Here is a 27,996-nt window from a genome sequence, read left to right as displayed (position 1 = left end):
AATTAAAGGCAAGTACTGCACTCAAATTAGCATGCAACGGGAATTTTGTAATATTATTAGAACATTTTCTAGCTCAAAAGAAAAACAAGGAAAGTTAGATAGATGCTGTTTTGAGCTTTATAAAGGCAACAAAATTGGACTCAAATAATAAAGTGTTTCCTTACGCATTGCTGCTTCACTCGCCAGTTCAGTTGGTGGCGGTAATGTACTAAAAGCTGGTTTGCCAACCGCCAATAAACACGAAAAGAAGATAGATTCCAGAAGTTGCTATAGAGATGCTGTAGTAGACACCGCACCTTAAGGTCTAAAAATTGTAATGACACACTTTGAGGAATATTTCAAGAGGCTTGTTTGAATGAAGATCACCAGCTGTAAGTTAAGATTTGCCATATTTGTCTTTCTTTTTTTTTCTCTCTTTTTAATTTTCTTGAAATATAAGCCAAAACGTGACAAAATAAATAAATAAATAAAGTAAAATAAAATAAAATAAATAATAATAAAAAATGTTTATGTATGGATTTCACACATACTCACTGTAGTTTGGTCTTTGAGTAAAACATATCTGCTTGTATTCTACTAACTGAGACCTTTCCAACGATATACAATACATCTGATTGTTGTGATGTGATCTCAAATGTACAAAATATGAAAACTGAAAAGTTTTAATTAATCAGCAAATAAAAAAGTACCATTTAAGAACTGGTCAGCCATATCCTCCTCTGAGACCCAGTCATTAATTTTTGTCCTCTATAAAGGATATATTTCATGATAAATATATGTTTCAAATGAACATTTTTCTTTGAGACCACATATGCCACAGTTGTAGCCTAAATCTTATTATATCTTCTCATAAGGCAAAAAAAAAAAAAAAAACCTAAGACACTGGCGGCCAAAAGTTTGGAATAATGTACAGATTTTGCTGTTTCGGAATGAAATTGGTACTTTAATTCAACAAAGTGGCATTCAGCTGATCACAATGTATAGTCAGGACATTACTGATGTGAAAATCAGCTCCATCACTATTTGAAAAAAGTAATTTTTTATCAAATCTAGACAGACCCTATTTCCAGCAGCCATCACTTCAACACCTTATCCTTGAGTAATCATGCTAAATTGCTAATTTGATACTAGAAAATCACTTGCCATTATATCAAACACAGTTGAAAGCTATTTGTTTCTTTAAATGAAGCTTAACATTGTCTTTGTATTTGTTTTTGAGTTGCCACAGTATGAAATAGACTGGCATGTCTTAAGGTCAATATTAGGTCAGAAATGGGAAAAAAGAAACAGCTTTCTCTAGACACTCATCGGTCAATTGTTTTGAGGAATGAAGGCTATACAATGCTTGAAATTGCCAAAAAAACTGAAGATTTCATACAAAGGTGTACACTACAGTCTTCAAAGACAAAGGACAACTGGCTCTAACAAGGACAGAAAGAGATGTGGAAGGCCAGATGTACAACTAAACAAGAGGATAAGTACATCAGAGTCTCTAGTTTGAGAAATAGATGCTCACATGGTGTCAGCTGACAGCTTCATTGAATTCTACCTGCTCAACACCAGTTTCATGTACAACAGTAAAGAGAAGACTCAGGAGTGTAGGCCTTATGGGAAGAATTGCAAAGAAAAAGCCACTTTTGAAACAGAAAAACAAAAAGTAAAGGTTAGAGTGGGCAAAGAAACACAGACATTGGACAACAGATAATTGGAAAAGAGTGTTATGGATCTTAACCCCATTGAGCTTTTGTGGGATCAGCTAGACTGTAAGGTGCGTGAGAAGTGTCCGACATGACAGCCACATCTATGGCAAGTGCTACAGGAAGCGTGGGGTGAAATGTCACATGAGTATCTGGACAAACTGACAGCTAGAATGCCAAGGATCTGCAAAGCTGTCATTGCTGCACATGGAGGATTTTTTGATGAGAACTCTTTGAAGTAGTTTAAGAAGTTCTGAATTTTTTTTTCCAAATTATAATAGTAATTTTTCAAGTTATTAATGTCCTGACTATACATTGTGATCAGTTGAATGCTACTTTGGTGAATAAAAGTACCAGTTTCTTTCCATAAGAGCAAAATCTGTACATTTTTCCAAACTTTTGGCTGCCAGTGTATATATAAATACATTTCTTATATAATATTCAAAAAATGGCCAAATATATGGGGAAATAGATAGTAAATATATATTTTAAAATACATTTATACAACATATTTATAAAATATCCTTTGATAATATTTTAAAATACAAAAATATTAATCTTGTGCAAAATATTTCTTCTTTTCTTTTTCTCACCAATTTGGAATGCCCGATTCCCAATATGCTCTCTAAGTCCTCGTGGTGGCGTAGTGACTCGCCTCAGTCCGGGTGGTGGAAGATGAATCTCAGTTGCCTCCGCGTCTGAGACCGTCAACCCGGTTATCACGTAGCTTGTAGACACAGCATCCACCACTGCATCCACGCACAACTCACCACCCGCCCCACCGAGAGCGAGAAGCACACATTATAGCAACCACGATGAGGTTACCCCATGTGACTCTACCCTCCCTAGCAACCGGGCCAATTTGGTTGCTTAGGAGACCTGGCTGGAGTCACTCAGCACGCCCTGGATTCGAACTCGCGAACTCAAGGGGTGGTAGTCAGCGTATTTACTCTCTGAGCTACCCAGGCCCCTGTGGAAAATAATTTCTTTTTAAATACATTTTCCCTGCATAGATTTTAAAGCTTTAAAACCTACAGACACACACATAATACATTTTAAGGAAGACTGTTTTATTGTTCAACTAAATCCATTTGAGTTAACTTCCGGTGCACTTTTATCTGTTTAGTCCAGTGCTCTTAACAAGGCATATACCATAAATGTAGCTTACTGTTGTTGGAGGAAGGAGAGATAGAAATGGAGAGAGAATTATATATATATATATATATATATATATATATATATATATATATATATATATATATATATATATATATATAAAAGAGAGTACAAAATATTTTTACAAACCTATAAATAGTCAGAATTAACAAGGCTATAACAACTATGAAACTCTTGAACTCCTGAAATTCAAACACGTGCAACAAGCCACTAATATTTACTTTGGGAGAATGAGATGGGCGTGGGGTGTCAGAATGAAGACTTAAAGCTCAGTGAGTAAAGATGCCGACTACCACCCCTGGAGTTGCGAGTTCGAATCCAGGGCGTGCTGAGTGACTCCAGCCAGGTCTCCTAAGCAACCAAATTGGCCCGGTTGCTAGGGTGGGTAGAGTCACGTTGGGGTAACCTCCTTATGGTCACTATAATGTGGTTGGCTCTCGGTGGGGCACGTGGAGAGTTGTGCGTGGATGCCGCGGTGGATGGCTTGAAGCATCCACACACGCTATGTCTCCGCGGTAACGCGCTCAACAAGCCATGTGATAAGATGTGCAGACTGATGGTCTCAGAGGTGGAGGCAACTGAGATTCTTCCTCCGCCACCCGGATTGAGGTGAGTCACTACACCACCACGAGGACTTAGAGTGTTTTGGGAACTGGGCATTCCAAATAGGGGAGAAAAAAAAGAAAAGAAAACCAGCTGTAAGATTGTTTAAAATTAACACTCTGTTCCTGTGTATCATATTAAAGGAATAGTTCACCCAAAAATGAAAATTTGCTAATAATTTACTCACCCTCAGGCCATCCAAGATGTATCTGAGTTTCTTTCTGATGCACTTCCTGACTCCTCCTCCATGTGACCTTACCAATGAGCTTACATCATCCCTCTCATGAGCGCATGTCAAAGAGATGTACGGAAGCAAACATTTGTAGTTATAAAGTATGTAAATATTGTTTTGTTTCTAAAAATAATCAATCGTTTGCGTTCAGAAGAACTTTATTTGTCGACTGGAGTCATGTGGATTATTTTGATGCACCCTAAATATGCATTTTGAACCGTCAAAAAATGGAGTACATTCACTTGCATTGTTTAAAGGAGGAGGCTTGAAATGAAATCCTAAAAGTCTTAAATTCTGTTTTGATGAAGAAAGAAACTCAGATACATCTTGGATGGCCTGAGGGTGAGTAAACTATCAGCAAATTTTCATTTTTGGGTCAACTGTTCCTTTTAAGTGTGTATAATTAATCAATTATCAAAATATTAGAACAACGCTTGGATTCAATACAAGTTAAGCTCCATCAACAGCATTTGTGACATAATATTGATTTCCACAAAAATTAATTTGGACTTGCCCCTCCTTTTCTTTAAAAAAGCAAAAATCAAGCTGACAGTGAGGCACTTACAATGGAAGCGAATGGGGCCAATTTTTGACCGTTTCAAAAGTATAGCCTTAAGACATAAACAATCTGTGTGTTAACATGATTTTAGTGTGATTAAATCACTTACTAACCATTTATGTGTAAAGTTATTTTACTGCTTTGTTGCTATGATGATGTAATGTCAACAAACACTAAAATGACTATGAAGACCATTTAAATAATACATGAGTTTTAACAGAAGAATGAATGTAAGTGATTTTATAATATTATAAGCTTCACATTTCTGCCTTTAAACCCTTCAAAAATTGGCTCCATTGACTTGCCTCGTTGGGATGGTCATGATAGGACATGCCCCTACCAACACTCAGATAATTGAAAATGTCCCGACCAACATTTGGCCATTTTTACCACTTAGAAAATACTTTAAGTTTATAAAATGTTTTTATTTTCATTTTAATGACTATTAAAAATTCTCAGTATCATTATTTATCATCCAACATCTTGAAGCGGTGCATAAACACCATTGTCACATAGCACCTGTTACTTTTCTCAGCGCTGTTCAGGATGCATGAATCACAGTTTGTATATTTTTTATATACTGTACTGTATATTTGAATCATTCTCTGGAGATTACATGGGCAGATTTCCATTTGTATCTAAGGTACAATCTTTAAACGAATAGATTTAAACAAGCATGCTTTTTGTGTACATATGTTTCCTATATAAATAATCGCATTTCAGCGACTGCGCCAAGTAAGGGGGTGGATTAATGATGTAGAATTTGAAGATGTTAGTATAACTGCACAGACGACAGATTGCCTTCCCAAATGAAAAATTTAGTGGTGGCCAGTGGGTCTGTACGATATATAGAATTTTTGCGGTATACAAATAAACTTGCAGCATGATTTTAATGCATTAATCTGTAAAGTGTATAACTATACAGGGAAAATAGGCACGTGTCAGGTAAGTGTGTCGAGCAAGCAGCTCATCAAAATGAGTTGGTCTGTGTGCAAGGATGTTTGCATTTTTAATGAATATTTCATAAATTCTGCACAAAGTAAAGCGTACATTTAGCCAATACATGTTTTATTTTGCACATTGGAGAAGGACATCATGGTAAATAGGAAAAGCATGTTTTGTCAATAAAATACAGGAAATAAGATTAAACCTTTGTCATCAAAGTAGTGCTTGTAAAAAACGGCTAATATTTATATACTATAAATACCACAAAAATTTATTTCGACTCATCCCTTCTTTTCTTAAAAAAACAAATAAATAAATATATTTATTTATTTATTTTTTTAAGAAAAGAAGGGACAAGTCGTAATTAATTTTTGTGGTATTCAACATTATTCCACAAATGCTGTTGATTGAGCTTAAATTGTATTGAACCCAGAATAGGCCTATTCTTTAATGATGGCGGACTTTGACTGGTTTCCGTGTCATGGGCTCGAGAGTGGAGGAGCGAGGATACAAAGGATGCACAATTTAAGAAATGAGAAGCACCCCTGGTCTTAAAGGTGCACTAAGTAATTTTTCCCCATTAAAACGTTTCTACTCCTAAAGAAATGAATTGTAATTTTTAAACATATATATAAAATCATGACCACTCACATGAGATGAGGAAAAGCTGTATTATTCTACATGGGGGCTGCCATTTTAAAATCACATGACCAGCTGAATACAACTCGCTTAATCTCAGTAACCGTCTTGTTATTGGAGACTTGGATTAAATTAATCATGGCTGATTGTGAATAGTGAATTTCTACAATGGCATCTGTAACTGAAAACTATTGATTTTGAATGATATTGCATCCACACCACTAGGTGTCACTGTAGTCCAAGATGACACAAGCAAAAAGTTACTGAGTGCACCTTTAACATTTAGAGACACATTTTAGGACTTTTACATTAAAGCTGCACTACAGAACGTCATGCTCTCTAGCGACATCTGTGGTTGAAACTTAAAATTGCATGCAATTTGTGGAAGAACACTACGGGAGTTGTGTTATGGCACTGCTCTACTACACGGATGAATTTCATGATTTGAGCTTAAATTTTATGAACATCGCCTGTGTTTGATCAATACTGGGAGATATTCCGAGCCTGAGTCATTTGTGCTACAGGGGGTACTCAACAAAACTGATCCTCTATACCGTGGGAAGTACCACCGCGTAAAAACTTCAAATTCTCACACATGAAACCTGTTCGCAAAAATCACCGTCAGGAGGCGCAAAGGAACACTTTTATCACCATCGTTGTCACCATGTAAAAAAGTGAGTTATGATTAACATTGTTAATATTATTATTTGTATTGTGCTTTTTTACATTTTGATGTGTAGAAGGTGATCTAACAATGCTAAATTAATGGCAGCATTAAAGTTATAGCTTAGTGAATTGGTATATAGAAAGAAATGTTAGAATGTCAGCCTTTTTCAATAAATAAAAAACTGTTGCTTCATAGATATTAGTTATCTAATTATCTTCCTGAAAATCAAAATGAAAATACATTGTGAACATTCATAATTTTATTTGTTAACCCTAATGAAAAAATGCTGTCCTTTTCTGCATATCGCTGCGCCGTTTTGTGGCACGTTCTGCATAACGCGGCGGCCCCATTTCGCGGCCGGCCCACTGGGAAAGTCTCGGTTCTCCCAATGGCCAGTCCTCCACTGATATTATATATGATACGATTTGATATGATATAAAATTATCATTTAATGTGGACGGATAGCCTGGTGGTAGTGTTTTCGGTACGACAGTCTGACATGTACGACAGGCTGCAGGATGGAGACCTGTTTTTCTTATCGTATTGTTTGTTTGTTTGTTTGGATACATGTGATAAGTAAAATATATCCAGCAGATTCTTATAAAAACATTTTGCGATGTGGCTGGCACTAGTTTTCCATCCAACTATTTTTCTGCGTATTTTGAAATTGCGCATAAGAAATCCTGAATGGAAATGCTTGAAATGCGAATAAATTCTCAAAATTCACTTAAAATTTAATGTGCTAGGAGGTGGATTTTGTAGAGTTTCACATTAGTTAAAATACGCATTAAGGTGATGGAAATGCAAAACAATGACGTGTTTTGACCATTCGTGCACTTGTTATGAGTGTGTGATGGCTTGGTGTGACTGGCCCAACAAAACGACAGACCTTGGCACACAATTCTTTGAACAAAGCTGTTGGAATTCGGAAGTGTTTAACTCACAGCTGGTCTTCAAAGTGGGTCCTCACAATCCGCCAGGACAGTTTTGAGCATGGGCGCTCCCGAGCATGTGTCCTGTAACATTATTGTTGGTCATTTAGTTTTATACTATATATAATTTATACATTTACTCTTATATTTGTTGCCACAATTGTGTTTTAAAAGGTAAAACCAGGGCCGTAACCACAATATACATTGAGGGGGACAAGTCCCCACCAATAATCAGATATGGCCAATAATTTATATCCTTGTTGCTGTTCTGCTGCAGTCCATTATGCATCGGCGTCTAGTTGTCAATAGGGCTGAAATGATTAGTTGTCGAATAGTGGTTTAATCTCATTTAACGTAACATGGGATCACATTAAACACTAATGATGACGCATGAGAGTAGCACTGCAGCTCGCACCTGATTGAGGAGAGGAAGAATTACACAGCTCACAGTCCAGATGCACTCTAAACTTTCCACACAGCTTCAGGTGATGTAGATCGCAAAGTATGAGGGAATTATAATGCAAAAATACAAAATAAGTAAATACAGAAGCACTCTCATTGTGGAATAAGTGGAGCCCTAGCTCTTTAAAGGAAACACCCCAGCGTTACATCTTAAATGCAGTTATATTTAATGCGTTATAGCTTTATTATAGTTCAAATAATATGGAAGCAGATCATGTAAATAACGACAAACTCCGAAACTGGCATTTCTCTGTGCGGTCAGCGCCTCTTCTATGAGTTGCACGAATGTCCCGATCTAAGTGGGAGAGATTGAAACTGCACCTGGCTGAGGCACACTCTGTCACAGGACGCTCGTCCCTCGAGCACGCATGCTTAATGCAGCTAGATTATAACGTGATGGCTCGCAATTTATTGAATCGTAAACTGTGCATTTTTTATCATGAAGAAAATTGGCAATACGCAGCTTTATTAATAAGAGAGAGTTTTTTTTTTTTTTTTTTTTTTTGTGAGTTAAAGATGGATTGAATTGAACAAAAAGGTGAGAGAGGGTAGTCTTCGCCCCATTATACACTGCAACAAAATACATTTTTGATTTGTTTTTGTTTTGGCTTGTTTTCCAATATAAATATCTATAACTCCTTTAAAACAACGTACATTTTCTTTAGCAGAACATTTTTTTTTATCTGAGAATGTTGAATATAATATTAAAAATACAAATATTTTAAAATATCTAAAAATCTTTAAAAAACAAAATGCATTCATCTGAGCAGCCTCATATCAGATATTTAGACTTGCTTTTAGAGAATATATCTTGAATATAAGTGTATTTTGTCTTTACTGCACTCGCAGAATTATAACCAAGTGAAAAAATACACATGTATACAAAATACACTTATTTAAGATACATTCTCTGTATGAAGTGTTTTTGTATGGAAAAGAGCAGCGTTAGGATTCTTGAAGAAAAGATTGTTTTTAGATTCTATGGGGGAAAAAACCATGAGACACAACTTGAGGACAGTAAATAATTGTGTGTATTTTCTTTTTGCTAGCCAGCTGACACAGTCATGTCATTTTACATATACATCAGTGATATGTATATGTGAACATCAATTCAAATTATATTCATCTTTTCTTTGAGACAGCACAAAAAAAACAAAGAAAATATGACTGAAACAGGCAAATTGGTAGCAATGTAGACACTGTGTGAACTTTAATAATACATGTATCTTTTAAAACAAAAAATTATCTAACTTTGGTCGCATTTAAAAAAAAAAAAAACGTTAACACATTTAAAGCCTTTATTCAGAATAGATTATAATTTTATCACCTTTAGTATTTTAAAGGATGGAGTACCATTATATTTGTGACCTCAACACCTGCAAACCCCCACCCCCAAAAGAGTTTGGTCCCCCCAGTGTTCAAGACATGGTTACGGCCTTGAGTAAAACCATAGGCGGTAGGTAGCATAGGGCGGCAGCATTCATGATTACATGATAAAGATTACTATTTAACTTAATTACATTAATACAGAACAATAGCGTGAGGGTAGTTCACTTGTATTTGTCCAAAATTCCAGGTGAAAATCTAAACAGCCAAATCTCCTTTAATCTTTTAAAGCATCACAGCCCCCCACATCTCCTTTGGCTGTGTTTGCATGGGGGATGGGAAACACCAAAAGCAGATACTAGCCCACCTTTAACACCCAACTCAAGCGTTCGATTGTGACATCAGAGAACTGTTACCTCAACTTAACTTGAAGTAAAATGTCAAATGACATGTGAAATGCCGTTACTGCGTACAGTATATACACATTCACATAAATATAAAATTTTTATATAGATGTCTTAAAAGTCAAAATACTTTGTGGATGTTTAATGTTTAATTCGATGTGAAATGGGGATGAAACACGGATCTGTCCTGATGTCCTCTACAGATACAGTAACCATAGTATCACCATGGTATTTTGTAGTAAAATAATTGTAACCACAAAATGAAACATTGTTAATAGCTATATTAAAAGCATATTACTGTAACACCATTGTTAATTGTATCAAATCTATGTTTTCTCCCCAAAAAACATGGTTAATACAATATTCCTATAGTAAAACTAACTTTATATTCATTTTGTGTATTATTACAAGTACACAGTACATTTTGCAATGTTAAAATAACTATAAGAGTAAAATTTAACACTGGACCCAAATGTATTTTGTCCCACTCAGAATTGGTGATAAATCGACTCTTGTCATAATGTTACATTTTCAGAGTAAAATTGACTGCTCAACAATCAATAGTGTTACCACAATTTAACACTAAGGGGAAATTAACTCTTATAAATGTTGAGTTGATTCGCACTTGATTCGCACTTTAATCGTTAAAAATGACCTCTCCCTGAGTAAAAGTCCAACATCCATTTTGTGTTACTACAAGTGTTAAGTTATTTGTCAATCAAATAACTATCAAGTGTTAATATTTCACTCTGTGGTGTAAGTACTTTGCTCTGCTACATTGAAAATAGCTCTTAATTACTCTTTAAGAGGTTTTTTTTTTTTTTTAGCCAAAGACACTGAACAGTGTTTACAATATATTTCAAACAAATCTTAGGGGTGTTAATTTTGCACTTCGAAAAAGAAAAACATCTGCAGTGTCAAATTAACTCTTAAAACATTTAATACAGAATAGAAAACACTTCAACGAAGTCACATTTAAAACATTGATTAAATAAACAATCAGGCAAAAGAAACATACATACTGTACATCCACAAACGTGACTGCATGAAATGGCAAAATGACACTATACACCAATCAGCCACAACATTAAAACCACCTGCCAAATATTGTGTAGGTCCCCCTCGTGCCGCCAAAACAACATCAACCCGCATCTCAGATTTGCATTCTGAGATACTGTTCTTCACACCACAATTGTACAGAGCGGTTATCTGAGTTACCGTAGACTTTGTCAGTTTGAACCAGTCTGGCCATTCTCTGTTGACCTCTCCCATCAACAAGGCATTTTCGTCCACAGAACTGCTGCTCATTGGATGTTTTTTGTTTTTGGCACCATTCGGAGTAAATTCTAGAGACTGTTGTGTGTGAAAATCCCAGGAGATCAGCAGTTACAGAAATACTCAAACCTGCCCTTCTGGGGGGCCTAGGTAGCTCAGCAAGCAAAGACGCTTACTACCACACCTGGAGTCGCAAGTTAGAATCTAGGCCGTGCTGAGTGACTCCAGTCAGGCTTCCTAAGCAACCAATTGGCCTGGTTGCTAGGGTGGGTAGAGTCACATTGGGTTAACCTCCTCGTGGTCACTATAATGTGGTTTTCGCTCTCAGTGGGGCGCGTGGTGAGTTGTGCGTGGATGCCGCAGAGAATAGCATGAGCCTCCACACGCGCTAGGTCTCTGCAGTAACGCGCTTAACAAGCCACTTTATAAGATGCGCGGATTGACTGTCTCAGACGTGGAGGCAACTGAGATTTGTCCTCCGCCACCCGGATTGAGGCAAGTCACTACGCCACCACAAGGACTTGGAGCGCATTGGGAATTGGGCATGCCAAAATTGGGGAGAAAAATAATAATAATAATAATAATAATAATAATAATAAAAAATAAAAAAACACTGCCCTTCTGGCACCAACAATCATGCCATGGTCCAAATTACTGAGATCACATTTTTGCCCCATTCTGATTGTTGATGTGAACATTAACTAAAGTTCCTGACCCGTATCTGCATGATTTTATGCACTGCACAGCTGCCACACGATTGGCTGATTAGATAATCGCATGGATGATTGTTGGTGCCAGACAGGCTGGTTTGAGTATTCCTGTAACTGCTGATTTCCCGGAATTTTCACACACAACAGTCTCTAGAATTTACTCAGAATGGTGCCAAAAACAAAAAACATCCAGTGAGCAGCAGTCCTGTGGATGGAAATGCCTTGTTGATGAGAGAGGTCAACAGAGAATGGCCAGACTGGTTCGAACTGACAAGTCTACGGTAACTCAGGTAACCGCTCAGTACAATTGTGGTGAGAAGAATAGTATCTCAGAATGCTATTCTGAGATGCTGGTTGCCGCTGTTATGGGGGCACGAGGGGACCTACACAATATTAGGCAGGTGGTTAGGACTGCACGATTATAACAAAAATCAAAATTGTTGATTATTGCCCTTGATGTTGTAATCACGATTATTAATGTCGATTAAAATATTAAATTACCGTGACGTCACAAAGTAAGCAAAGTAGCAGATTTCAATGGTGGATATGAGCTGCGCTCCAATTTCTTTTAAGGATCTTTTAAGCATTAAATATTGTAATAATGTTTGTTAATGTTGGGCCAAATAAAACTTATTTTAAATGGATATCAATGGCATAAAATAAATTAAATTATTGCTAATTACTTCTTAAATTATTAGTCCACATACAGTAAATAATATGACATTCAATTTTCAAACTTATTAACAGCCGATTTAAATAGACAAGATACTTACTGTGTTCAGTAAGCCCTTTGGTGGCAAGACAGGGGACCATTCATCCCGTTAGTGCTTCACTGGTGATCTTGTTCATGTAAGATCATCGTTAGATAATTTTTGGCCTCAGTGGTGCACTTTGGAAATTAAAAACAGTCATTTGCGATCAGAGTTTGTGCAGTTCGTGAAAATGTTAAATCTACTAATACCAGCTGCGTGGCAAATGGGTCTTATTACAGCAGACGCGATAACAATGACGGTGATTCCTGAAATATGCTATTTATGCCATATTCTTTATGTTGGCTACACCTCCAAAACAAACTTAGAACAGTTAATCTGAATTAATTTATTGCTATTTTGTACAAATCAAATTCACATTGGCCTACTTACTAACATGACAAAACAAAACTGTTATTACATTTTTAATAAATTGTACACAGAAATCGAGCAACGTGACAAACTCTCCCATTACTATGACTGCTGTCATTCACTGCAGATTTACACTGTTTGAGACCTGCATTTCGACACGAGCTTAGTGACGCTCCGCACAAAGATCTGCACTCTCGCGAATGCTCTCATTAAAAACAGAGCTGTCTAATCAGCATAATAAATCAATTATTAACACCGCGTCTGTGCCTTGATTAGAACGGGAGCGTTTTAGTTTTGTCGTGTTGCTCATTTGCTGTGTATTTAACATTTACGTTCAAAGCGAGCTGTGCAATATGCAATGAATCCAAAATAATTCCAAAGTGCTTTTCGCTCTTGTTCTACAGCTTCTTTTCAAGTGTCAGGTGATGTTTCTTCAGTATTCATTTTCGTGTGCCACCACGAACAGAGGTGGAACATAAAGCAAGCATCTGGGCATTCAGACGGTTTAAAACTTGCGCATTAGGATCAGTTGTCATTACTGATAGGACAGAGGATTAATTTAAGCGGCTCTGATTGGCCATTGCCATTTCATTGCTCAACGGACATGTTAGTGATTGGTTAGAATACTCAACCGCTGCAAAAACACGTTGTAAATAGAAACCATTGAAGCAACACGAGCAGACTTAAATTGAACGCCGTAATCGTCGGTTTTCACGATTACATAATTGAGGCAGCCGTAATCGTGATTAGTTGTTTGATTAACTGTGCAGCCCTACAGGTGGTTTTAATGTTGTGTCTGATCAGTGTATATGGCATTTATCTTCACTCAGGACAATCTCCGGAGTAAACTGTGACTCCCATCTTACAGTTGGTTGACCAGACGATCCTTGTCCTGATGGTGAACAACAAAGCAGTTTCAGTAGGGATGTCAGTATCGGGTCATTTATTTAAACACCATTTTGATGATAAAATTGAAATAAATTGTTGATATGGAGGGGGAAAAAAGTATCGGACTCAATATCGGCGAGTACCAAAAATGAAGCAATGGTACTCAAACTCGTTAAAAAAAAAAAAAAATGAAAATAAAAATAAAAAATGGTATCGGGACATCCTAATTTTAAGAGCTTCATAATTTCTTGAAAGATGCTATGTCAAGTTATTCCCTTATATCATACCAAAAAAGCTAAAAGAGCCTCATCTTAGTACAAATAATATTAATGTCACACAGCAATCAGTAGCGACAAACCTGCTGCGAAAGGTGGCACGTTATTTAAGTTTTGTAAAATGTATAAACAACAGAGGCAGGACATGAGTTTCTGAATTTCATTGTGTATCTTAAATTAATGTTCGACTATCTTGCCTCTCTGTATAGTTTTAATTTTCCATGCCAAATGCCCATTGCCACTCTCAACATCATAGTAATGCTCCTTAGAAAAATAAAATAAAATACAGAAACGGGGGGAAAAAACGTGATTTAAAATTTAAGAAAAAATACAGCATTTAAAGTGTCAATGCAGCATTAAGATTGAACAACTTTGTGACACTTATATAGCCATTTTTGGAGAAGGGGTCACTGAGGTCGAGGAACAAAGCTACAATTCCTCTGGCATATTTTACTTTCACCTGCCTCAGTGGTGATGTACTGCATAATTAAAAAAAGATAGGATTTCACCAGTCTTTAGCCCAGGTTTAGAAAACAAGAAATAGTTCATTCAAACTATTATGATAAAATAATATACACCAGTAAATGATGTGCTGATTACCCTTTTTTCTGTCATATATACTGCCAGGATGTTCACTATTTTCCACCTTGTTTCATCTCTCAAAGTTCATCTGTACTCCATGATACGCTCCCCACCATGTTTCTTGGCAGGAATGGATTCCACCAATTTAACACAACATTTAAACTTGTCATGTTAAGACTAAACATTTAATTTCAAACAAAATATTTATTCTGTAAGTTTTACATATTCTTTTCAACACAAATCATTGAAAAACCAAATGCATGTAAAAAAAAAAATAAATGGGTTTGATAGATTGATGGTTGACAATAGTGTGTGTTTGAATAGAGAAATTTAGCAAACTTATCCCTAAGCAAAAACGATTTAGCTATTTCTGTTAACACTTCAGTGGCATGCCTTTGCAAGGCTGTCAAATTAAAATATAAAATTCCAATATTCATTGAATTTTAGATAAAATGCACAGTCGAATGCTAAAACTGTGCATTCAAATTTTTGGATGTGTGACAAGCACCAACGATGACTTCAAACTGAACGCAATCTTGTGCTAAAAGAAGGCTAGACGCAGCGCAACAAATTCGATTTAACAGAACGCAAGTGTCTCGAGATGCGTTTTTAAAGGTTGAAGATCTTTTTAACTTGATATGGCATCTAAAAACACAGCTCTCCTGCACGAGATGCTGAATAAACTACAAAACGTGGCGCAGTAGTCGAAGATGTCTGTGTAGCACGTTTACATAGAAAACAATTGGAAAGCTGCACGGATGGATGCAAAAGCATTCAGCGTGAACAGCCCCTTAGGTGGAGGTCTTTGGGCATTGTATCTTTATCTTTAGTCAGCGTTTCACAGAATAAGCAATGCGTTTTAGAATGCTATATCAGGAAAAGAGTTCAGTTTGGAAATATGTGTCTCTGTTGTGCTCCGTCTGTTCGAACAGACCATGGGCTCAAAATCTGAGCCGCTTTACCACAGAGTTCAGGTGAATAGCACTGCTATCTGTAAATATTACAACCGTACATACAACTGTAATAGATTAATAACACTGTGGTATTGCTGTTATTATGAAGCTTGAGTCTGGTTGTATCGTGGCCAGGGGCGGATTATGACTAGCAAGGGCCCCGGGGCCAATTTTCTTTTTTTTTATTAAAAACATGAAGGCAAAGCGTCCTATAAGTGGGCTTGGGGCCCTCATAGTCACAGGGCCCTATTGAGGGGCCTTGTATAAGCTGACAGCTGTGGGGGCCGCATATTCAAGCATATAAAAACATTTGTTTTTAAAGTTGATTAGCTGTCAGACCATGAGAATGCAAAGGTTTAGTAAATAAATATAGAAACTCTGTTGCAACAATTTGCATTATCATGTTAGTATTTGCGATTTAGTCCGATTTACAGGGCACACCAGGTGACAAAGAACCACTGTCCTGTGTTGCAGAAACACTTTTTTCACTAAGTATGTCCCATCTGTAATTAAAATAATAAATTAAGATACAATTCACCTGTTTGCATGTATTAACTCTCTATCCTCCAGTATATCTTTAAGCTTGCTCCAAGTTGCCAAGAATGGGATAATGTTAATATGTTAATTAATATAAATTAATATTAACAATAAAGGCGTTCCATTTGCCCGATGCTCGGCAAATGACGTACAAGCAAAAAAAAACTATGCTTTCGTTGGCTTAGCAGGTGTTTGATTATCACATCTCCTAGCAACCAAACTGATAAACAATGCTGCTATAATAGGATTTGTTGTACAAATGTATGATCAAAAAACTGTATAATTTACCGTATTTTGAACACGTCTCTGCAAACATTTGCTAAATGGGTTTTATTAACATGTAATGTGGGAACTCTGACCCATTTATGAATATTATTTTATAAAAGTGAATGTTTATCATGAACTTTGTACATCTACCTGCGAGCCTAAATGTTTGCGTGATGTCACACACTTGCATCTCATCGAGATCTGGGCATCAAAGTTGGAAGTCCGACTTCAAGGGACTCGAAATGCGTTCCATTGCATTTTTTTTTTCTGTGAGGAATTTGGAAATTCCGACTTTCCGAGGTGAATGGAGCACATGCCAGCACTAACATGTACCGCTCGGATCACGTTAAGTAACGTTGTTATTTTTAAACGAGCTGTGTCCGATTCAACAACTACATATTCTTCTTCATTGTGGAGCTTTGAGCTACGTAAGTTAACGTTAAGCCAAGCGCCATCTACAGTGTGTGACTTAAATAAAACTGAAATGGTGGAGTTCCACCGAACGTCTTAACAGCTTTTGTAATTAAAAAAGTCATTGGACATATTTATTCTCTCATGAGCTGAATAGTTGCGAAGATATAATTTACATAATATTACAGCAATGCATAATTCTAATTTATTCGAAATTAAGTTGTGTATAACATCCTAATGCATGCTTAAACTCAACAAAACATTTGAATCCACAACGATATTACCTAAATTACATATTTTAAACATTGACTGATGCAAACTGATGCAAGTTTAGGCCACAGCCCTATTTTGGCGGCCAATGTCCCCCTACCCGCCATTAAGTAATTCAAATAAAAAAAAATAGACTAAATACAAATTAACTAAATATTACAAAGATAACTGCAACAGAAACAAATTTAAGATTATAGGCACAATTTAAGATTTTATCATTACCACATTGTGCCAAAATAAGTTAACTAGCTTGCTATTTCTCTAAGTGTGAGCTTGCCTCCATTTTGGTTTAGTTACCCATTCGGAATTTCCCAGTTTAAACCAACAAAAATTACAAAAAGTGCACAAAAATACCATTTATGTAGTAATATTAGCACATTTAATATCATAAAATACTAAAATGGTGTTTTAATAAGTTACTAAAAGGAACTTACCTTTTGGTACAAGGGAAAAGAACATGTTGGAGAGAGAACTTCTGTTCGGTTTTGAGCATTCACTCGATGGGCGGAGCTTAACAGAGTAAAGTTAACATTGCAGAATTTAATTCTTAGAATTTTTACCATCTTACACTTTGTTGTTGTGACAAGGAGGAGGGTGTGGCCAGGCTGTATCGATGGACGCCCAGTGTTGAATCAGCCCAATCAGCCGGAAGAGGGATAAAGAGGAGCCGGGGACGCTAGTTCGGGAGAGAGAGAGAGAAGGGGGAAAAAAACTCACCGGTCCCCGTGCATGCCACCAGACAGACCTCAGCCCGCTATACTGCTTCCGTCCACGATGCGGGCAATGGCACTGGAACCCTCAGCCATCCCTTTCGGCTGCCGGTTGACGCAGTGCTCCAGAGCCACCGGATCGAGCACTCCCTTGGCGTCGTGATCCTCAGTCAGCGGTGAGGACTCCTTGACGGCGCATCATCCTCCAAATTCCCGGGTTTCGGCACCAGTGTGGCAGACAAGCCTCTTGTTCATCAGGAAAGGAGGAAGCAGGAACCGGGTTAACACTCAAAAACACTCTCTCACGAACTGGCGTCCCCAGCTCCTCTTTATCCCTCTCAGTAAATGGAGAGTAACACTGCTTGATTAACACCAGCGATTTTACTGTGTAGTATTACAAATAATTAATAGTGGAGACAGAAAACAGAATGGGAAAAAATAATGAGACAAACACGGACTCGAACCCAGACCGAACAGGGATCGATGCACGAGCGTTACGCCCTGAGCTACTGCAACAGTACACTCAATGAACAGTTTGCAGGTAGCCTATTATTTAGACATGGGTGTAAATAGACACTCCAAAAAATAACATTGAGCTTTTGGGCAACATTGAATAGCAAATATTAACAACTAATAAAATACAAGACAGATAACGAATAAAAAAGCAGTTCTTTGTTTTTGTCTTTTGTGACAAGAACTTACAGTTTTGAACTGCATTGCTTTTCTGGTTATTACATGCAGCGTAAAACTCAAACGCATAATGAGACAAATATTCAAATGATGTGGTCGCAATTCTTCCAGACTTATTCATGTAATGGCACGTTGCGATTCTTATAAAAATATTTTACAATATTTTATTTGATGCTTCCATAAAGAATAATTCGGTTAACTTTTTCTTACATTTTTATTGCCATTAGAATATAGCTTATGATACAGCGATATACATACAGTATAAATACATTTTCACATTTGATAATCCTGTTTAAAAATGGAAAATATGGGCTAGCCTATCGTCACATTAAATTAAACCACAGGCTCAGCGTCTTAACAGTTTCCGGAAGTTACAGTTGTTGGAATATGCTGCCTAATGGTGCTCGCTCATAACGTCAGTGTATTTGTATAAAAATACTCACAAATGATAATTCTCTAATGAAATGTGAATGAATAAATGGAAACAAACAAGTCCTGATGCGTCGGTTGGCAAAACAAGCATTACTGCCTCAAACTGAATGGTCGTGACGTTGCGAGCCTGTTGAAATTCTATGGTTATAGCGGCCCTTAGCGGTTTAGAGCTGCTAATGACACTAACGCGGTGATCATGGTGGTAGAGAGCTCTGGATGGATACCCACTGTATTTTCATGCTAGACATGGCTAGACTTGGTTTTGATCAAATTAATACATACATTGGCTAAGAAGTGTTTTGCAGTTTTCTTATTTAATTATATTATTTCTGAACATCTGGGTTTATTAGATTTTAATGTAATGTTTTAATGTAATTTTTACATATACACTGTGTTGACAACTTCCTGTGTGGTGCACTTTTTTGTGCATTTTTCTAGCACTTTGTTTCCTTTTAATAAAAAAAAAATATTTCAGTTTTTTGCCATACCACCCAGCCCTACTTACATGTTGTCAAAAGACTGGGGAGTAAAAACGAAAATGTACTAGCCAATGGCGATTCTTTCTCCAAAATGTCCATAGAGGGTTGCAAAAATACATTTGATTTTTTTTTTTTTTTAATAAACAAGAAAAAGAAAAACTAACAACTAAAGAATGGTACTAATATGCTAAAAGATACTACTAAAGGATAAGAAACGGGTAGAGAATGGAATGATGCAAGTGGTTGTATTGGATGTAGTCACTGAACAATCAGAATTGAGTATTTCAGAGACTAATAAATAAATAATAGGAATAATAAATACATATTTTGCCATACTTTGACGCTTGGCTATAGTCTCCTTTTTTTAAAGCTGATTTGCCCAATTATTTGGTACAACTTTCTACATTTTACTTATAAAATCACTTGAAATAGGTTCTTTAAGTTAAAACACTTAAAAATCTTTAAATACAACAAACAAATCAACTGAAAATATACCCCTGGAACACCTGCTATGACTTTCTCACACTTTTCACCTCGCATGAGTTTGCATCCCTGTTTTTAATTAACTGTCTAATTAGAAGTGTTTTTGATTACTCATGAAATATGATTATTACTGTACACCAAACTGTCACACATCATACAGATCAGAAAGGTCTCGGTTAGTATACAAAAAAAAAAAAACACTTTACAGTAAGGTTCCATTTGTTAATATTAGTTAATGCATTAGGCATCATGAACAAACAATTAACAATATATTTTCTACAGCATTTACTAATCTTAATGTTAGTTAATAAAACTACAATTGTTCAATGTTAGTTCATGTTAGTTCATAGTGCATTAACTAATGTTAACTAATATAACTATTGATTTACAAAATGTATATGTTTAATTAACATTAACTAAGATTAATAAATGCTAATATGTATTGTTCATTGTTAGTTCATTAACTAATGTTGTTAACTAATGTTAACAAATGAAACCTTATTGAAAAGTGTTACCAAAAAAGTGAAACAATTGTTTCACTCACATACCAAATATACAGTATATCGAGGAAAAGCTCAGAGTGTAACTTCATGAAACATATACAGTATTAAAACAGCAGATGCTCATTATTAAAGTGAGTCCAGATACAATGAGATGTGATGCATAAATCTTAAAATTATCTTGTAGAAAACGTGACACTACATCAGATATCCTTCTTGTCATCCTGGGGGACGATCTGGATACAAAGTGGACCAATCACAGCTGTTGTAGCCTGTGTTAATGTGATGCATGTTTAAATATTCGGAGAGGTGCATGTCAGGCTGCTGTGAAGGTTCGAAGCAAAAGTGTAAATCGGCTTTAAGGCTACATCACCAATTCACACACACACAGCAATCACAGTTCACACTTTCAGTGAAGCCCCTGCCACAGCAGTTTACTTATAAATGCTGACAATATTCCCATCATCCTATAGGTGAAAAAAGAGGAATTAGATGGTACTGTATATAAAGAGGAACAACTCCAAGTGTAACCACATAAGTCTACTGAAGACATGAGTGATCCAAAGCCATGCAGAATGATAAATGAAGATAATGAGGAACAAAGAGGTTGGTGTCCATTTCTGATTTTTCATAATGACTGTTGAGGAACATTAAAGTTAGTGATCGACCAATATGGGTTTTTTAATGGCCGAAGCCGATATCTTGAGATCAGGGTGGCTGATAGGCCAGTGTAATGCCGATTTAATAAAAAATAAATATATTATTAACTTTCATTTATCATTATTTTTATTCTGTTTCACTCAAAAGTTATAAAACTTAAATATAAATAAATATTTATATATTTATGATTTGGTTAGTAGATAGCAGCTTTTCCTGGTTTGTTTAGTCATCTAGGGCAGGGCGATATGGCTACAAAAATGATATAATGCTATTTTTCAGCCTATTGAATATATTAAAAATGTTTAATGCATGATGTAAAAATCTAATTAAGATTAATGAAGCCGTGTTTTCCACAGTTTTTTTCACTATATACTTATAAGTGAGAATGATATTTAACCATTATTTCCCAACTGTTTTTCCTTAAACATTTTTCAAAATCAAAAACCACAACATTTTTAATGTGTGACCTAGTGAAGTTTATTATTATAATATAGCTGAATTATTATTACTATTATTTTAAGGATTAGATTTGTGTCATGCAATATATTCCTGTCGTATTTACTTTACCTGGAGCTTTTATTTTGGCGGAAAAATGAAAGTGGAGTGTGAGTTTGACAGTTAAGCGTTTTCCTCATTGGAAGTCTAGTGAAACACTGTCATCGCCTCCTTTTCTGTGATAGGCCTATTATATGTAGTTTTTAGATTTGTATAATAATTTGTATTGGTAAAGATGTTTGGAATTGCATGGATTGAACCTGCAGCACTTGCTTTCACAATGCACGGGAACCGCTTTGAGACACTGACATGGCCTTCTTTGAGTGTCAGGGACTGTCTGTCATGCAACATTGGTGAGCCAGAGGGACACAGTTTTGATCCATATAATATGCGCTTCAGAGGAATAAATATGAGCGCTCCACAGGACTATGTGCTTTACATGAAGAAATTGCTGGATTTGCGGATATTTTGTGAGGTTTGTGAATGAAATCTTTGAAAGGAATCCAGTCGTTTTCTTTAAACGAAATAGCAGCATATTTTCAGACGTTATATAATAGAAGTTGTATTGCTATCATTAGACAAGACAGTTACAGGGAAGTGTTGAGGAGAGATAGAAGGAATGAAACGCTCGAGGTCTCTTCACATCATGAGCTCTATTATTGTGGTAACACAATGGCATGTTACAGCAAAAGGAACAGTCATTCACGTGTCTCAGATGGCTCCTTCACGTGCAAAACGTGGTTTTCAGTGCTTTTGGGACTTGCAAAACTAATTGGCCAAACTGGGAAATTTATCGGCCGATACTGCTAATTTGACAATACTAAATATCAGCCGATATATCGGCCTCAGCAATATATCGGTCGACCACTAATTAGGGTTACAAAGTTTCAAACAGTTCACTAGATCTTGCTGCTGTCATAAGAAAATCATAGAAGCAGTAAAATTACAATTAAATAAGCAAATAAAACCAGAATCTTCCACATTTTTGTGATGTTAACCTTCAGCATATCAGAGATAACAGAAAATAGATAGGAGACTTTGCTGCTTACAATATAAGTTCAGGCCACGTCTACACTAAGTTTTTGTTTGAAAACGCATATTTTTTTTTCAATGTTTTGGCCTTCCATCCACACTAAGACAGTGTTTTTGTCAGCGAAAACTGAGCTTTTTGAAAACGCTCTCCCAAGTGGTTAAATTTGAAAATGATGATGTATTTCTTGTCATGTGATCCATTCAACCAAAACAATCAAGATGGCGGCCCGTGTTATAGCAGCGCTGTTGTGCCTGATATTCACTTTGATAGCGTTTTTAAAGGTAAATGTTACTTTGTACAACATTCACATTGCATTCCTTCAAAGGTAAAGGGAAGTTCACTTGGAATTGGTGTCCGGCAACAGAACACGAGGACAATTGCGTTTCAGACCGTACATGCAACAGCAATTTTTCGCATGCGCAGTAAGGGGATTTAAGTATTTTCAAACATTTCGGTGTGGACGAGCAACTTTTGGAAAGCGCTTGAAAACGGTAGTGTGGACGGAGAGCGTTTCAGATTTATCCGGATTAATGTAGACGTAGCCTCAGTTGTATAGCTTGTTTCAAATTTGTCACTATTTCCTATGTTCACTTTAGATCTGATGGAAGTGAAAAAGGAAAGTCAAGAACTGAGTGACGTGGATCAGAAACACCATCAGTATCATAAATGTAATAATTTCATAACTAATGAAGAATCTTTTAGTTGCTCACAGACTGAAAAGAATTCCTCACAAAAAAGAACTCGAAGAACAAGAGCCAAAAATTATTTAACATGCCCTCAGTGTGGAAAGATTTGCGCACTAAAAGACGATCTACAGAGGCACCTGAGAATTCACACTGGAGAGAAGCCGTTCAGATGCCCTCAGTGTGGAAAGAGTTTCACACAAAAAGGAAACCTTAAGAGGCATCTAAGAATTCATACAGGAGAAAAGCCTTTCACTTGCCATCAGTGTGAAAAGAGTTTCACACATGTAACAACTCTCAAAAATCATCTTTTTTGTCACTCTGGATTAAAGCCATATAACTGTGATCAGTGCAGCAAAGAATTTACATTGGTATCAGAGCTAAAGATACACCTGAACATTCACGCAAATGTAAAACCTTACCTGTGCTTTTGCGGAAAGAGTTTTTCACGGCTGAACAGTTTTAATGTGCACCAGTTAATTCACACAGGTGTTAAAGCTCACGTATGCTCAGAGTGTGGTAAAGCTTTTAACAGAGCTAGCGACTTGAGACGGCACCAAAGAGTCCATACTGGAGAAAAACCTTACAAGTGTTCACTTTGTGGAAAGAGTTTCATTATGTTAGGAAACATGAGAACCCATGAAAGAGTGCATACTGGAGAGAAGCCATACCACTGCACTTCATGTGGGAAAAGTTTCACCCAATCATGTAATCTACAGACTCATCTAAAGAAGCATTGTCCAAAGTTGTTATACTAAGCAGTTTATTTTTAGGGTAAACTTGTTCAATTAAACAGCGTGAAAGTCAGATAAATACATTTTCAAATGATAAAAATTCATAATCAAAAAGAATATCTTACAAGTTCCTGCTTCAAAGATACAGTTCTTGTACTTGAAGAGAAACAGATTCAGCTCACTGGACAGGAGCATGAAAGTGAAGGTACGGATGTTTAGAAACATTGCTTTAATTGACAGTGAGCTCTTCAGAGGAACTCACATCAGCAGACAGTAGAAATAGCTTCAGCAAAGAACTGTATCACTTCTGCTATGGACTCTCTGCTCTGTACCAGGGTTGTGCACTATTCAGAATTGAAAGAAGAATGCCAATTCAATTCCTGAAGTTGGATTTGAATTTGAACTGAGGTAGCAAAAAGGATGTAGAATTGCAATTTTAATTTCAATTTAAGGAAGTAGAATTAAAATGGAATGAAATTCAAATAAACTCATGACTGTTTTCAAGTTTATTTTGAATACATTTGATTTTTCAGGATATAAGGAAACTTATCATCATATGCATAACTAACAGGGTATTTACGGAAACATTACACTGTAAAAAATGTCTGTGTAGATCTAGTAATCAATGCTGAAAAACACTGAAAGATTTACTTGATTATTGTAGGTTTTTTTTTTTTCATCTCAAGTAATGCATGTCATTGCAGCTTTTATATTACAACATACTTGGATTCTTTTTAAGTTGAACCAACAAGCACAGCAGGGTGTTGTATTAATGCATTTATTTGAATTCAAATTGGCCTACACAAAATGTTTGTTTCAGTCCCATTTTTAAGTTTCAGTTCCATGTTTACGTGGAAGTGTCCCAGCATGCACTGGGGCATGAGTAATATTTTTGGAATATTTGGCCATTTGCAGGCTTGTCCATATAGGCAGGTAAGGCAGAGCTCCACCTATTGATCCACATAGATTCATACTAAAACGGCCAATAATGTTATTTTTTACCCCATAAATTTGTTCAAAATGCAGACATATGTATTTAAGCACAGTGTACCAGAAGATTAGGCTACATTTTCACTTAAAAATAAATAAAAAAAGGATACTAGGGATGTTTTTAAATATCCTTGGTATAATTTTTTTATTCTTTTTAAGTGAAAATGTAGCCAAAACTTCTGGTACACTGTGTTTGATATGGATATACTGCATGTGGGGCAGAGAATCTCGTTTTTCCAATGGAAATCTGTGGTCAAATATAGTACTGCAAAGAGCCCTCATTTAGACGCATTGGGGCAGAAAAAAATCTGCCCGTAATGTAGTGCCAAACCAAAGATAACTTTAGTATTAGTGCACACCAGCAGTGTGACAGATTGCGACATGGCGAGCGCTATTGATGGATGTGTGTAACAGCGTGCCGTTTCTATTGCAAATTCAAGACAAACTGATCATCAAACAACTTGGTCCTGACAACCTAGACTTAAAAAAATTTTTGAAAATAAAAATACAAGGTATGATGAAAAATTATATGTCAAAAAGCCTTGGCTCTTGGTTGCTGAAGTGAATAAAATGTTGTTTCCCATATTTTCTTTTTCATTCTTATTTTGCAAGGGGATGTATAGAGTAACGTAGGTGTATGTGATTTGAAACATTCCTACTGCGGGCCTGTTTACTCTGAAACTTATTGTGATTCAAAACATTATATTAATATAATTATAATAAAAATTGTGATTTATTACTATGAAACATTTAGTTTTTTAGTACTGTGAAAACGTGGCATGTAGATAGTCGTGTTTTAATGTAGTTATGTTATGTTGAATGAGTTGAATACTGTTAAAAAAATAAAAAAATAAATAGTGGTTACACATAATCTACAGCGCTCAGAGCAAGATCTGCCCCACCTATAGCTGTGGTCACGAGCCGCTGCTGGTTATTTGCATAGTTTTATTTACATTGTTTTTGTTGTCACGGTAGGTAACTTGTTTTGCAATGCAATGAGTTTTTTTCAAATAAAATTAACAATTTGTTGATTGTTACCAATCCCTTGTCGCATTTTATGTACCAAGTGTTGAGGCCTGTGTGTGCCATTTTAAAATGCTTTATATGATTTTTATTTTCTCATAAGTGTTCATGTGATCAGTAAACTTTTGATGTTGTTAGTTTAAGACAGCAAGTACGTTGTTCTCCATCACATACCTGCATATACTGTATGTTTATAGAAATGTACATGAGATTCTCAGAATATTTAACAATTTAATAACAGTTTGAATAAATGTATTATTAAATATTATAATAAAAGAAGCAGTTGTTTCAAGACTAAGTTGACAGAGTTTGAGAAATCTTAAAGTTACTTAATTTAAATATGTAATTGTTAAATATGTGAAGAAAAAAATGTCATGCAGGTTGACTTTTTAAGTTTTCAGTTCACTTATAATGAATTAATAAATTCAACTTAAAAAAGCAATGCAAACTTAATTTCTCTACGTTTTACAAACACACCACTTTTGTCAGTATTAATGATCAAAATTTATATAATAAAATGTAACAATGTTTAAAATGCCACCTATAGAAATGTGTATTTTATTTCACAATTGTGGAGGCGAGGGCATGGTCGAGAGTTCGTCTGGGGAGAGAGGAAGTGGTAAGGGTTTTCACCTGAGATGAATTGCTGGTAATTGCTGTTTCTTTGTTCACAGTGAGAGATGGGGGAAATAAAAAGGGTCAGAGTGAGGGAGAGAGAGCAGAGCCTGCATGTGTGTGTGTGTCAGTGCAGCCAACGTTCGAGTTTATGTCTAAAGCTTCACCATTACGCAGTAAAGCGAACGTGTTTGTGTATAAATAAATTTACCTTTGAGTTGGATTCGCTGTCTCCCACTTTCTCATTCCTCAAATCTGTTACACTGGTGCCGAAATCCAGGAGTAGAGGAAGGATACGCTGTCATGGAGTCTTCGCTGCTGGAGGAAGTCTTCAGTTCCCTTGCCAGAATCCACGAGAGCCAACACCAGGCCCTCATGGACCTTTGGAGCTTAGTACCCCAGGAGGGGGTACTAAGCTCCGGCAGCAGCGCAACCCCGCGTGTTGCTCTCCAAGATGGGGACTCAAGATGATCCGGAAGCCTACCTTCAGCTCTTGCGCTGAAGCTCTGAAATGGCTGACGGAACAGTGGACGGTCTATTTTCTGCCACTGCTGACCGGGGAAGCCCAGATCGCAGCACAACAGCTTCCGGTCGCCAACCTCCTGGACTACTCGGTGCTGAAGATGCCCATCTTAGAACGGGTTGGCCACAGCCCAGAAGAACACTGCCAACGTTAGTTTTCGCCTCACCCATCCGCCAATTTTTAGGAACTAGTTGGCCAGCTTTTCGATCATTATTGAAGGGGTTGTGTGTGTATGGGTCTTGTGAGAAAGTAAATCAGTGTGGGATGTGTGAAGTGCTGGCTGGGGAGGCGTGGCCTGGGCCATCTGCGGCTGCTCCACGTAAGGCTGACGCTGGGGAAAGGGAGATGTCCTATTCCCCTGCCCTTAGGGAATTCCCGGTAAGAGATTTCCCGCTAGAGCAGTTGCATGACGAAACCCTGAAGCACGCGTTTGACCAAGTGAAATTAATTGATTGGTCAGTGTCTCCAGCCGGGTATTGCACTCACATATCCATATTTTTCAATTATAAATGATCGGTTGTATAGAGTGACACAGGACACTCGGGCAAATGAAATGTTATTCCAGGCGGCTCATCATAATCCGATGGCAGGTCACTTGGGACAGGGGAAAACACTAAGCAATTGGCAATGTATAAATATATAAACATAAGCGCTGACATTCGATTAAAATATTTAATCATGATTAATCGCTTGATTTTTCATAATCATAGATTTTGAAAATGCTGAAACACGACTGTATCAAAATGCATTTAGTTCCTACTTTAAAAAGAAAACAATATGCAACAATGTTTTATTAATATTTTCAAAACAAAGCCTTTCACAGTATAAAGATTCAAAAGCAAAAAATAGCTCAAAGTAACATTAAACGTTTCCCAAAGGTTAAATGGGAGGTACAAAAATGTAAAGAACTTGTCCCTATAGGTTGTGCATTCATTGCAATGCAAGTTAAATGTCTTAAACCCTTATTCTCCACAATATTAATCATCCGACAGGCTGTGGCTGACAACTTTGCTAC

General features: G+C 36.5%; 1 protein-coding gene across 1 annotated transcript; it reads left to right on the top strand.

Annotated features, from left to right (window-relative positions):
- The first annotated feature begins 254 nt into the window (after positions 1-254).
- On the top strand, positions 255-26,364 carry LOC127440880 (zinc finger protein 239-like). Its single transcript, XM_051697939.1, has 3 exons — positions 255-371; positions 20,699-20,831; positions 23,010-26,364. The coding sequence occupies exons 2-3, from the start codon at positions 20,777-20,779 to the stop codon at positions 23,852-23,854; spliced, it is 900 nt and encodes a 299-aa protein (XP_051553899.1). The 5' UTR covers positions 255-371; positions 20,699-20,776; the 3' UTR covers positions 23,855-26,364.
- Positions 26,365-27,996: the final 1,632 nt, after the last annotated feature.

This window comes from Myxocyprinus asiaticus, chromosome 5 (assembly GCF_019703515.2).
Source record: "Myxocyprinus asiaticus isolate MX2 ecotype Aquarium Trade chromosome 5, UBuf_Myxa_2, whole genome shotgun sequence".
In the NCBI taxonomy this organism is placed as follows: domain Eukaryota; kingdom Metazoa; phylum Chordata; class Actinopteri; order Cypriniformes; family Catostomidae; genus Myxocyprinus; species Myxocyprinus asiaticus.
The sequence above is the reverse complement of the archived record's forward strand: the minus strand, read 5'-3'. Positions and strand labels throughout refer to the sequence as shown.